At 37.3% G+C, this 13,912-nt stretch overlaps 1 protein-coding gene across 1 annotated transcript in view; it reads left to right on the forward strand.

Annotated features, from left to right (window-relative positions):
* The window catches only part of TPO (thyroid peroxidase), a 34,755-nt gene extending 27,998 nt beyond the window's left edge, over positions 1–6,757 (forward strand). The window contains exons 11-13 of the mRNA XM_061357632.1: positions 2,563–2,771; positions 3,284–3,454; positions 6,541–6,757. Coding sequence (XP_061213616.1) covers positions 2,563–2,771; positions 3,284–3,454; positions 6,541–6,701 — 541 coding nt within the window. The 3' untranslated portion in view covers positions 6,702–6,757. The remainder of the gene's footprint in view (positions 1–2,562; positions 2,772–3,283; positions 3,455–6,540) is intronic.
* Positions 6,758–13,912: the final 7,155 nt, after the last annotated feature.

Genomic DNA, 13,912 nt, shown 5'->3' on the forward strand with positions numbered 1-13,912 from the left:
TCATTGTTTTATAACACAATTAGCATTAATTAAACAAGTATAATTTAATACATTATCTCCAAATTGAGAAAAAGAGAAGTCTAGTAATAAAATAATTCCTCAAGTTTCTGCCATAAACTTTGTGTCAGCTAACTTAAATGTAAAGTGGTATTCTGTTATTAATACTAAAGGAACCAAGAGAAGATAGAAGTGTGGAACAACATGTTATAGTTGTCACACAGTAGGTTCAAGAATGGAAAAGGCTGGCATTCATTGCAGTGCCTTGTCTGATACAGTATCATCTACATCTGCACCAGTAACTCTACATGCTTTCTAGATACATTGACATGTCAGTAAGTATAGATTTCAAAACATACCTTCTAATGTACTTGTTTAAGTCTAGAAATCGGGACTAAGTGGATTTTTTACTGACTGAGCTCTATTCTGATAGATTTAAAATCTTTTGTCAGTAATCTGACAGAACATGAAGGGATTTCTTTTTCCAATGTACTAAGCTCAGGCACTGTCTTAACCTCAACCAAGTCACCTGGAACAAATTGTTTCTGTTCCATCAGTCTTGATTTTCTATCTCTTTCTGCTCTGAATCATTTTGTGACCTCAGGATTTGCAATAGTTGTGCAAAAATTATGGAACAGACTTTGTCACTCCAGAATAGGGAAGCTTGATCCTCTTTCATTTTTTTACTTTCACACTGTAAAATTCACCTGATACAGATCAATCAGAACAACCTTTGCTAGAGTAAAAACCTATCTGATGGGTAGGTTAAAAATAATTTTCTGCTCAAGGCTTCTCAGCAGTGTATATAAAACTGAATTTTGTGATGAAAGTAGAATAGGTTTTAATGTACATGGAAACGACAGGCATAGGAGAGCTGAGTGGAGCCAAGTTTTTAATGGCTTTGGTTATGGGAAAGGGTCTGGGAACAGTCAGTGAGGTTTCAGAATGCTCTGAGAAGTCTGGACACAATGTGCAAGTGAGGGATAGCAGGAAGACATCTTTCTTTTTTACCTCTCTTCAGCCCTTCCACCTCTCCTGCATTTCTTGTCAAAGTCCTTCCAAGGTGTGGAACATTCACTCCATCACTGGTTCTTTAGATTTCCTCTCCCTCCAGTGTAGGCAAAATAGGACAGGTTTCTCCCCAGATTGTCCTGCTGTAGATAACCATTTGCCTACATTTTTTCAAAATTCTCCATCCACTTGCCTTACTTAACTGGTACACTCCTCTTGGCAGTAGGGTCCATTTTGACCTGAAAAGCTCCTCTGGGGCTCACCAGAAGCCCTCATGTTGCCCAGAACACAAGCACAACTATCAGACTTGCCATTTGCATAGAACCATATCAGATGGCTCATAAAAAACCTAACACACTTCACACATGCCAGGTTTACAAAGAGTCCACAGTCAAAACTGCTGTTTGCTTCTGATCAGAAAAAAGTAAATACAAAATCCACAGGCTTTTCTAGAAACTCCAGCCATATTCCCCCAGTACTATGGACTGCCGAGTCCTGTGTTAAACGTTCAGTCAATTTGTACAATGTGAACACATCCATACTCTACTGCTAATAGTCCTAGGACATGTTATTACAAATCCTGCCTAGAATTTGGGAAAATCCTAATTGGCCTGAGTATCACAGAGAACTATCTAAGTATTTTAGCAGTGCTTAACAGTTTAATGTACTAATGCATATATGCTATCAGATTCTCCAGAAATACTATTTTGCCATTCATGTCATGATAATGTTTATCTTCTCTTTTTTTTTTCCTCCCAGTGTTTTCTTTCCTTTTCCTTTTATTTTTAAACATATATGCATTTGTGCGTGCACACACAAATATTATATGTAATATAAGAGATACACCTTGGTAGCACCAACTCATTCTTCTGCTCTGGCACTGCACTCCTAATCTGACAACATGGAAAAAGTAGCTCCTTTCTGTTCCAGCCAGTCCTCTTAGCTTACTTTTTTGTATGATCAAAAGCACAATTACTGTCTTACAATTTTCTGCTATAATTAATCTGCATATCTAAAGCTTTTTTATCAATTAAGAACTCCATATTAAACTGAAGAGTATTCAGCAATCCCTGTTTTCATAGGAGCCATTCAGTAATGGCAAGCAGAATTCAAAAACTGTGGTATAGGGAAATCTAGTATAGCTACTCCTGTAATTCTCCTGTAATTTCTGCTTGAAACAACTTATCATTGCACAGTGAATGCTGGAGTGCATAAGATAAAGCACCCATTTCCAAATTTTTCCTTCAGGATCGTAACTTTTGTAGCCCTGTATCATCAATGAAAAACAATTTTACAAATGTGACTGATTAATAGTTTTAACCAGCTGACTTCTTTAACACATCATCTGAATTGGCCAGCCAGTAGGTCAGACTTATACTAGCCTTTTCATGTCATTCAAGCTGGGTATTTAAGTCTGCAGATGGTGGTGTTTGCTTTTATTATTTCATCCACCTACATTTGCTGTAATTCTTCTTTTTGGCTTTTTACTTAGGGTATTGTAAAGTAAGAATAATCAACTCTTTGAATTTGATATTTTCAAAATGTTTCTTCCAGATTTTGGTGGGAAAATGATAATGTTTTCACAGAAGCTCAAAAACATGAACTCAAGAAACACTCATTGTCCCGCGTGATTTGTGATAATACAGGAATTTCTGAAGTGCCAGGAGATGCCTTTCAACTTGGAAAGTTTCCACAGGATTTTAAGAACTGTGCCAATATACCTGGGATGAATTTAGAAGCTTGGAAAGAATTTTATCAGGAAGGTAAAATAGTAATTACCTATCTTTTCTGATGGGAGAGGAGAGTAATTAGACAACTGACCTTGGTTTTGGGAGGTCTTGAATCACTGGTCTGGTGCAGATCTTTAGTATTTCTACCACTTAAAAATGACATCTAGGTCTTTCCTCCTTTCTCAGCTGCTTCTGTAATAGATATAGTGGTTTTCAACTTCATTCTGATAGCATGAATGGATTGTGAGATACTCAGACATTATGATAACTGAGTTCTCACATGAAAGAAAAAATGTGTACAACATGCTGTTAGAAGATAATTTTACAAAGCTTATAAGCCAAACCTGAGGTATTCCTTATAAATTGTAATCATCATATAAATTATTGTCCAGAAATGAGCAGTTAAATTCTTGATCACCTTAAAACATATGAGTAATTTAATTTGAAATAAATTTGTAGCAGTAATAAAGGATAATGTCAACCGTCATTGTCAGGGTAAAGTGATAATTATTTTGAAGTTTGTAATACAGTCTTTTTATTTGTAGAGGAAACATGTGGAACACCAAAGACTGTAGAAAATGGTGACTTTGTATACTGTTCAGAAACTGGAATATCTACAGTGATTTATTCATGTCAATATGGATTTCAATTACAAGGAGAAGAGCAATTAACCTGCACAAGTAAAGGATGGAACTTTGAGGCTCCTGTTTGTATAGGTATCTATTTATATTTTTTGGTGGTGGTGGTTTTGAATTTTCTAAAAGCTAAAGTCCAGCACAGCTCATCAGAAGTGAATTCCCTCCTTGTAGTTAACTCCCTCCTTCTTGTAGCCAACTTTCAGGTTTTATAGGTACAATAACATGATAATCTGAAGCTGTCCTTGCTCCAGAATTCTCAGTCTCTACCCATCCTGATTCAGCAATCAAGATGATGATAAGAAAATGTCACTAAAAATTACCTGATCAAGAAAAATTTAGCTATTAGCAACCAGTTGGAAAAAAAGGTAGTAAATCAGGATTAGATATTGCTTCCACCTACATGCAATATAAAAACAAGACAAACAGTGATCATCCCAGACAGAGCAGGTGAAAATCAGTAAAAATATATTGTCTTTCAACTTTCATGCACATTTTTGAGGGAATGTTTTTCTGTTATTTTAATTATTCTTTTCTCTTTTACTTTTGCCTTATTTTTACTGTTGAATTGAAAACCATAGGAAGAAAAAGAATATTGCAAATATTTTGTTACAAGGCCTTTACTCTTCACAGATGTGAAGGATGAATTCTTTCTGCTCACATTTTGAAATGTGTGTGCTTTTAACGGGGTGTGTGTGTGTGTGTGTGTGTGTATATATACACTCACTCAGACTACTCAGCTTTATAAGAATATGAGCAAACATGAAACCTGAAAAGGCCATATTTAGGAATATATTATGGATGGTGGTAAATTAATTTGAATGCAAATGCTGCACCTGATCCGCAATAGTCTGCTTATCAGTATTTCTGTGACAGCAGAATAGAAAACTATTCATTCTAATTGTATACCTGGTATGGAAAAAATCAAATGAAATTTGCAGCTCTTTCCTTTATCCAAATCCTATTTATCTACTGAATTCCATCCACATAAATACCATATAAAGAAATAAAGCTGTTAAATGAATTATAATGAAACCTTTTCAATAGATTAATGCCCTGGCAGAAAACTGAATAAACAAGTTATATGAACGAATCATTCCTTGTCCTAGTTTCTTTTAGTATGTTCAGTAATGTAAACAAAAGACTGTATATCTGCTATAGGAAAACAAGCTGCTGCATATATTGAATAAACAATGCCTTTATTAAAAGAAAGCCATCAAAACCCACTTATGCAGATGCTACTTGAGTTTTACAGCAGAAAGCACTTTGTTCCATGCATGTCTGTGCAATGTGTTCCCATTCTTTTAAATGTTCAACAAATTAGGAATAAATCAAGCAATATAAGGAGAATAGAGCTTGGCATTTTTGCAGATGGTGTCAAAATTATATGCTGTTCTGGAAAAGACAGAGTGGCCTGCTGGCAAAAACAGGAATCTGGGAGCTGTTAATTTCTGATTACTAACTTTGGTTTTGACAGAAATAATTTCTATTGATTCAAGAATTCATTCAGAGCTAGACTATGCTACCTTGTTTATATTGTTATCTTACTCCTGATAGATAGCTCTGTTTATTTTGCTTTAACCAAGCACTGCTCTCTTTGAGTGGTAGGGTAGGCTGATAAGATCTGTCATGCACTATTTAATGATAGAAAAAAAAACAGTTAACTGCACAACTATGGATCTACAAAAGCTCAAATAGCATATCTGAATTACAGTGCAAGCAGAGCCTGTGCAGGTTGTCCTTCCAAGATGATGATGAAGCCAGTGAGAATTAACCCAAAATGTAGCCTTGAAGGGAGTAATACCTGTTCAGGAATCTTCATTCAGAACAACAACTTCTTTTCCTGCTTCAGAGATGTGTTATTAGAGTTAGTTTTTCTTAAGCATTATGAAGTTTAAGATTATTCTTTAAATGTTTAATCTTTTGACTGTCTAGCTGATGGCTAGCTTTGGACACAGATGCTGCTTTGTATTAAAATTTAAGAGAGGATCAGACTAATCCTATTTCCAGTGACAGAATTCCCTAACTGGTCTGTGTGACAACACTAAACTAAGTCAGAAAACCGTTCCTACAGGGTCTGTTTCTGGTACTGATCATAAAGAGCTACTTTGCCTGAAGTAGTAGATCAGACATTGTAGTAGGGAAGGAAAATAAAGGACTATAACCAAAACCAGAGGACAGTGAAAGCTCAGCTTGTTGCCCACAAATGGGCTTGCAGTGCTTCCAGGAACATGGGTCAGAGACATTAAACAAGCTGGAAAATATTGTATATAGCCAATGGGAAAATATCTAAAAGAGCACTGGGCGCTTATCTTTAGGCAACTGAATCCAGTCCTGCAAATAAGTATTACACAGAGAGAAGAAAGATGCAGAAATATGGAAAAGACTTAGTTGTTTCCTTCACTGAGTACTTTCACTCCTGCACTCCACACTGTCTCCCATTTCATCACATAACCAGGATGTGAGAGTGAAAGGTTTTGAATGGCCTCAAGAACAATATGTTTATGTATATTTTCCAATGGATAATTGTTCATCTGCTCAACATTCTGTCAGGATATTGTCATTTCACAGGACTTCTTATATAGCATCTAGAAACAACTGTCTTTGCAGTGATATCACAGATTACTGTTATAAATTTTGCAACCAAAGCTAATCTGAATCCTTGGTCCTCAGAATCATGCCCAGAAGAATATAAAGCTGTGCCAGTGTTATTAGTTTCAATATCTCTGTAGAACACAGTATGGGGAAATCTTATAGAGGAACTCGAAGTCTTAGGATATAAACACATGAAAGAAGTGTTCTCAAGTTTACCATTTACATTTTTGAAAACTCCACTAATTGATCTTTGTAGCTTTTGGTGGATTACAAAAACATCTTCCTTTTTAATATTTTTCAGCTAAAAAAAAATAAAACCAAAAAACCCCAACCAGCCAACCAAATAAACAAACAAAAAAGAAAACCCCTCACAAATAAACCCCCAAACAAGCCCTACATCCCTTAAACGACCCCTCACTTATCACAGTAACAATGAGATTCTTTTTGTCAGTATCTCTGTGGCATTGAAATCCTACAATGCATTTCGTTTCTGTACAAGGTGTGTATGATAAGGTGGTAATCCCTCTCTGTAATTTGTAATGACTATTGATACCCCTGTATTCATTTTGCAGACATCAATGAATGTGAAAATAAAATTAATCCACCATGCTCTCCTTCTGCTAAATGCATTAACACTAAAGGCAGCTATAAGTGTCTCCGTACTGATCCTTACAAGCTGGCAGAAGATGGAAGAACATGCATTGGTAATGCTTGTGAACCTATTCTCCATTAAAACTTTCTCTGTTCTGTTTATAATGCTGTAAAAATTATAAAATTGAGATTTATTGAAGAGTTAACACACGTAAAAAAACTACACAGTCTTGGGCATAAAGATACAGTCAGATTCTGTAAAATAAATGAAGGTACTGAATAAATAATACAGACACAGAAGTAAGCTTTTCATTTTCCATTCCTACCATATATAAATTACTAAGTATGTCCTTATAGTGCATATAAAGAGAGGGTCAAATCTGTCTCAGTTTGTCCGAGTTAGAATCTAAACTCAGCATCTAAATTTTAATTAAGCTCTGCCTACTACATTCCAAAACTGTTAATCCTTTTAGAGCTGGCATAAATTATACATCTTGGTTTTCAGCTTTTGAACATGTGTGAAAGCTGTATTGTATCTTAAGGTTTAGGTGGGGAGTATGAGTGTAGCTACCCACTGATGGTGAGCAATACCTGTTCTGGGAAGGAGTGCCTAGATCTGTCAAAAGCTCCATGAAAACCTGCAATCCAAACTCAAGTGGATGGATAACTACTCTATCAAAGTGCCTAAAGGGAAGCATAGACAATTTAGAGTGCTCAAATCTTACATATTGAGCGTGCGTGTCATGCAATCCTGAATTGGCTGAATCTCACTGATGGCACATTTCTTGTTTCCTGTTTCAAATACCTTGGTTATGACATGTGGGATTATGCTGACCTTTGTTATTGATTGCACAAAGAAAACACAGGAGGATAATTCCCCAGAAAAAAAAACAAACAAACAAACAAAAAAAAACAAAACAACAAAAAAAAACAATAATCTTGTAAACAGACAGACATCTTCACGAATATCATGTACATCCAGTCAGTTTTCCAGTTGTGGTTCAGTACCATACGATCATACTGCTCATATGACACCTCATCCCTCAAAGGAAGCCTTAAATGAGTCCATGTGAGATCACCAAAGGCCTGAGAGTGAAGGACAGTGAGAGACAGCATTAATACAGCTGCACTTATCATCCCTTTAGGCAGGCACACCATCAAAAGTACCTTCCCAAGAGTGAATGTTGTCAGAAGGACTCAGCTTTCTCTTGCTACAGCACATGCAAATTCAAATCCTCAGGGTCTCTCTTTGTGCAATAAAACCAAAAAAGAATTGTGTTACTCATTCAGAGTTTCATCTTTTAACATATCAGAAAATAGAAAAAAAAAACACACAAACCACCTTCTTTGTAGGTGTTTCTTATCCTTATTTACTGTTTATTCCTTTACCCATTCAATCATGGTTACCTTTATTTACCACTCTAAATCCAGAGACAAAAACCTGCCTTCAGATTAGTTTAAAGAGATTAATTCACTGCTGTTGATCACAACAAAGGCAGATTATATGAAGAGACTGCACTGGCATGAATGTGGAATTGCACTGGCAGCTCCAAATATAAGGTCAATTTTAAATTTCAAAGGATGAAACACACAATGTTTACAGTCAGTGCTGTAAGTGATCATTATCACGGACCAAGTCAAATGTGCTTTTCAGAGCTTCATTTACTTTCTGATAACTCAAGAGAATGGGTGCAGGTACAGCTGTCCAGGCCACAGCTGAATGTCTGGCATATAAGTTTAATACCTTTCTTCAGACCTCAGTCAGTAGAAGAGTTTGTCATCTCCATGGGCCTATCCTTGCATGCTACACTAAGATTTGGGTTTTGGGGTGTCTAAAGACTGTCATAATAGTTTCTGGTATGTGACACACATTGCTTCGTCTTACAGCTTAAAGCTATGGAAGGAAATTTCCATTGACAAATAACTAAAAATTTTGCAAGTGATTACCTTGGTCTCCCTTGCATTTTTTTACAGTAATATTGAGATTTGTTTTACGGTATCTGTGTCATAATGGCATTTTAAACTGGTTAACAACACTTTAAGATACTGCAAAGTGTCAGCCACTACTATTAGTTAGAATTTATAATGACAAACTGTTAAAAGACATCACCCTCTTCTTAAATTCAAGAATGATATTGCAGCTATTCTTTACATCATTACCTCTTTACCTCCTCACTAGAAGCCCCTACCCAAATACCATGTGTGAGAGGCAGTGTTTGAAGATGAAATCTTCTAAAAAAGTGGTGTCTGGGGCATACATACTGAAGGATTAAGACAAAGCCCAAGTTTCAGTGTTATCATTATGTGAACTGTTACCCAGGTATACATTCCTAGGAGAAAAGGAGAAAGAATAAGAAGTCTGTGTGCAGTTATGAGCCTATGACCTCACTGGGATCACAGAAACATGGTGGAACAGCTCACACAGTTGAAGGATCAGCTGGGAAAAAGACAGGGTGGAGCATGTTACACTTTTTGTGAGAGAGCAGAAGGATTATGTGGGGCTCTGCTTTGGGATGGGTCGGGAGTCAGTGGAGAAGTCACAGGTCAAGATCAGTGAGCAGAGCAATATGGCTGCTGTATTAGAGAGTGTGTGCTGTGGACTTCCTTCTCAGGAGCAAGAAGTATATGAGGCCTATTTCAAACAACTGGAAGAACCCTCAAATTCACAGACCCTGGTCCTCATGGAGAACTTTAGCCACACTTTAACCTGGAAGGACAACACAGCAAGGCACAGGTAATCTAGGAGATTTCTGGAAAACACTGACAGCTTCCTGATGCAGGTGATTAAGGAGGTACCTATGAAAGGTGCCCTGTGCAATCTGATACATACAAATGGAAGAATCACGGAACTGTTGAGTTCTGAAAGGACCTCTGGAGGTCATTTTGCCCAATCCCTCCTCAGGCAGGGCCATCTAAAGCCAGTTGACCAGGACCATATCCAGGCAGCTTTAGAATACCTCCAAGGATGGGGACTCCACAACATCTTTGGACAAAGCCCAATGCTCAGTCACCTCTCAGTAACAAATGTTTCCTTATGTTCATATGACGCCTCTTGTATATCATATTGTTCCCATTACGTCTTGTCCTGCCACAGGTCACCGGCTCTATCCTCTATGCAACATTCCTGCAGGCATTTAAGCACGTTTATAAGGTTGTCCCCAAACCTTCTCTTCTCAAGGCTAACCAGTCCCAGCCCTTTCAGCCTTACCTCATAGGACAGATGCACTCTTCATAGCCCTTCACTAGATTCGTTCCAGTATCCCCATGTCTCTCTTGCACTAAGGAGCCTAGAACTGCATACAGGACTCCAGATGATGCCTCACCAGTGCTGAGTAGAGGGGAAGGATGACATTTCCCAGCGTGCTGGCAATATTTTGTTTAATGAATCCTAACGTACCATTAGCTGTCTTTTCATCAAGGTGGCTCATGTTCAGCTTGGTGTCCATAAGGACCTACAGATCGTTTTCTGACAAGCTACTTTCCAGCTAGTCATCCACTAGAATATATGGATGATTGGGTTTTTTTCTCCCCAAATGCAGGAGTTTACACTTCCCCTTGTTGAACTTTATGAAGTGCCTGTCAGACAATTTCTTCAGTCTTTTGAGGTCCCTCTGGATGGCAGCTTGACCATTCTGGCATATCAGCCATTTCTCTCAGTTTTGTGTCATCTACAAACTCTGCCCCATCATCCGGAGTGTTAAGATGTTAAACAGAGATGGACCCACTATTGACCCCCCACCCCCCACCCCTCACCCCCACCCCCCGGTTACACTGCTAGTTCCTGATCTCCTATTAGACTTTGTTCCACAGGTTACCACACTGATCCTATTAGATGAGGGAAGTGAAGTGGATATAGTCTACCTAGACTTTGGTAATTTTTTTGACTCCTATAAGTTCTACCTAGACTTTGGTAATTTTTTTGACTCCTATAAGTTCCTCATAGACAAAACAGTGATGTATGGGTCAGAGGAGCAGAGAGTAGGTGGACTGAAAACTGGCTGAGCAGTTGGCCACAATGGACTGACACAGTGGCACAAAGTCCAGTTGGAGGCAAGTCACTGGTAATGTATCCAAGCAGTGATGCTGAGGACAATTCTATTTAGCTTCTTTGTTAATGACCTGGAGGATGGAGCGAAGTAAATCCTCAGTAGTTCACACATGATACATAACTGGGAGGAGTGGCTGGTGTGCGAGACAGAAGTGCTTCCATTTGGAAGATAACAACAGTCTGGAGAATTGAGTAGACAGGAACTTCATAAAGTTCAAGGGAGGTGCAAAATCTTACACCTGGGGAGGAACAACCCCAAGCACTCACAAATGTTGGGGAATGAGTACCCAGAAAACAGCTTGTCAGAAATGGTTCTGTCAGGGGACACCAAGTTGGACAAAAGCCATCAATGCTCTCTTGAAGCTAACAAGGCCAAAAGCATCCTAGGCTGCATTAGGAAGAGCATGGCCAGTAGGTCAAGAGAGGTGATCAGCACTGGTGAGGCACAGCAGACTGGTGAGTGCTGTGTTCAATTCTGAGTATTCCAGGACAAGAAAGGCACAGAATTACTAATTTGAGCTGAGTGAAGAACAATGAAAACAATGAAGGGGTTAGAACTTCTTTCATATGAGCAGTTCTTCGGAGAGCTGGGACTGTTCAGTGTGAAGAACGGAAGGCTTGGGGAGGGTCTTGCCAATATGTATAAATGCCTGCTGAAAGGGAATTAAAATACAGACAGACCCTTCTTAGTAGTGCCCACTGACAGGAAAAGAGTCAAGAAGTACCAACTAAAAAAGATTAAAAAACCCAAACAAACAAAAATTTTTTACTGTGAATGTGGTCAAGCGTTGAAACAGGTTTACCAGAGAGGTTGTAGAGTCTTCATTCTTGGACATACTCAAAACCGGACTGGGTACGGTCCTGAGCATGGTCCTGGGCAATCTGCTGTAGCTGGTCCTGCTTAAATAAGGAGATCCGACTAGTTAATCTCTAAAGGTCCCTTCTAACTTCAATGATTCTTTGATCTGGTAATTAGGTACAGAGAAAAGGAGCATGCTTCTAGCAGTTTTTTACATGGCAAACTGTGATTCTTAACATGCTTGTGTGTACAGCTCAATGTCATTTCACATATTGCTTCCACTGAGAAAGAAGTAGCTAATTAGCTGCTTGACAGTAGATTGCTCCCAAAGATATTTGTATTAATAAGTGAAAGGAGAATGTTACCAACAGTCAACTGCGTTCTGGTTTGTTTAATTTCCATATTAAAAACAAAAACATTAAAAAATTGCATAAAACAATCTGATTTTTTATGTGAGCTGATAAAGTGTTTATCAAGGTTGGTTTGTTGGTCTTTTTGCATTTTTAAGGACATCATTCATAAGGCCCAACCGATTTCACTGTATATTTAGACTGAGGTTTTGAGCCTTGGTAAAAAAGGCAGTGAAACACTTCAAAACCAACATACTGATTACAATAAATGAGCAGCTGATATTTAGCAGTAATAAGAATTTGGGGATCTGCAGTATAGATTGATTTAAAATTATGAGAGCACTTCACATTATTGTGAACATTTCAATCTTCAAAACTAAAGTGCTGTTAACATTCTGAAGAGCTCTATTAATGTTAACTATTCAAAACTGCAAATCTATATAACTTTCAATCCCACTTTTATTGGTGGAATTCATCAGTAGGCTCATGGCTTTCTTTTCTAAGGTTGGATAATGTTTCTGATGGAAAAACTTGCATAGGGTAACATATATATATATATGGAGTAACATATATATGATATAGGGAAAGCGAACTCATTTTGTTGCCTCAAATCCAAGTTGCTCAGCTTTTTGGCCCATGTGTAATTGTTATGTAATTGTTAGAAGTAAAAAAAAAAAGAGTCCCATCTTTCCATCTATACATACTCTAACCAAGAGGAGATCACTGTCATGTTGACCCACAGGGCAGATACCTTTGAAAAATATGACAAATATAAAATACATAAAAAAACTTGAAAAATCTGTATTAATAATACTTTCAACTGGTAACCTAACATTGTTTACTTGATTGACAGATGAGGATTATGTAAAGTTCTCATGGGAAACTTCTGTTTAATGAAGAATACAGTTTCAAGTTTACTTTTTAATTTTCATGAAAAATCTATCCAGTAAGTTAAATTCCCGAAACTCTAATGGGGCAGTAAAATAAGAATACATTATGCATTAAAAGGATAAGAACCTACTGTTTGAGTGCCCTCACTCTTCCTGCTGTTCATGTTGTGGGCAAAAAAAGAACAATATTGGGGTTTTATCTGGTAAATTGAGTAAAGGTTTAATTCTATCATTAAAGGTGTCACAATGTAGTCCGAAGGAATTGACCAAAAGAAGTGAATAGGTTTTAAACTAAATATCAGTATAAGTAAGCGTGAAGAAGTCTCAGAATTTCTGTAGTTTTGGTGAACAGATTAATATTACCTCCAACACTGCTTACTTCAGCAAATGTAATTTCAAACTGGGAAGAATCTCATTCATTTTATCATGCTGTTTCCCACAGCACTAACAATTACCTGTCTGTTTCAACACAAATATTCATATATACCAAATCCCTCTCTTACTTTTTAAGGATATAAAGTCCAACTCAGTCAGAAGCGGAGTTACTTCACTTGTAAATTCTCCTTTTTTTTTTCTGAATCCCATTAATCTCAATATTACGGAAACCTTGCTCTGGAAATACCTGGGTTTCTTCCCATTCAGGAAGAAACTGCTCTATTCAGCTGTTGTTAATAACTGGTCCACTGATGATATTGCATTTACTGTTATTTCAGTGCATTTCCTCTTGTGCCTTTGGTTTTGAGATTATACTGTATCTATTAGCTTTTCTCTTTAGATGTTTAAATTTGATTTTTGGCTTTTTAATATTATAACTTGAGAACTGGTCATAAATCTTTGTCATAGCCAGTTTAAACAGTCTGTATGGTATAAATGAAAAAAATCCAAATAATTTAGCTCCCATTGTCTTTATAAGAGAAAAACTCTCACTAAGGAATTTTCCATAACTGTTAATCCTAAAGACCATGTAACCTGAGAGAATATGCAGAGTCTGTTAGCTGCTTTTGCCAAAAAAGAAAATTAGAGAGGCAGCAACTTTGTCATTAGCCCAACCTAAGGAAAATACTGAGCATAAGCGTCTACTTGAGTGTTGAGTTTTTTCTTGTTCTTCTACCTGGGTACTTGTATGAGTCTGAGGCAGAACCTATTACCTCTATTGCTTTATAAATATGCACCCATTCCTCAAATATTGAATTCTTTAGAAACACTTTAGACAGAAGATAAGGGAAAAAATGTGGATATAAGAAATAGGATGAGAAAAATCACAAA

This window comes from Neopsephotus bourkii, unplaced genomic scaffold (genome assembly GCF_033783945.1).
Source record: "Neopsephotus bourkii isolate Nb327-2 ecotype Australia unplaced genomic scaffold, CSIRO-AGI_Nbou_v1 NB_908, whole genome shotgun sequence".
Classification (NCBI taxonomy): Eukaryota; Metazoa; Chordata; class Aves; order Psittaciformes; family Psittacidae; genus Neopsephotus; species Neopsephotus bourkii.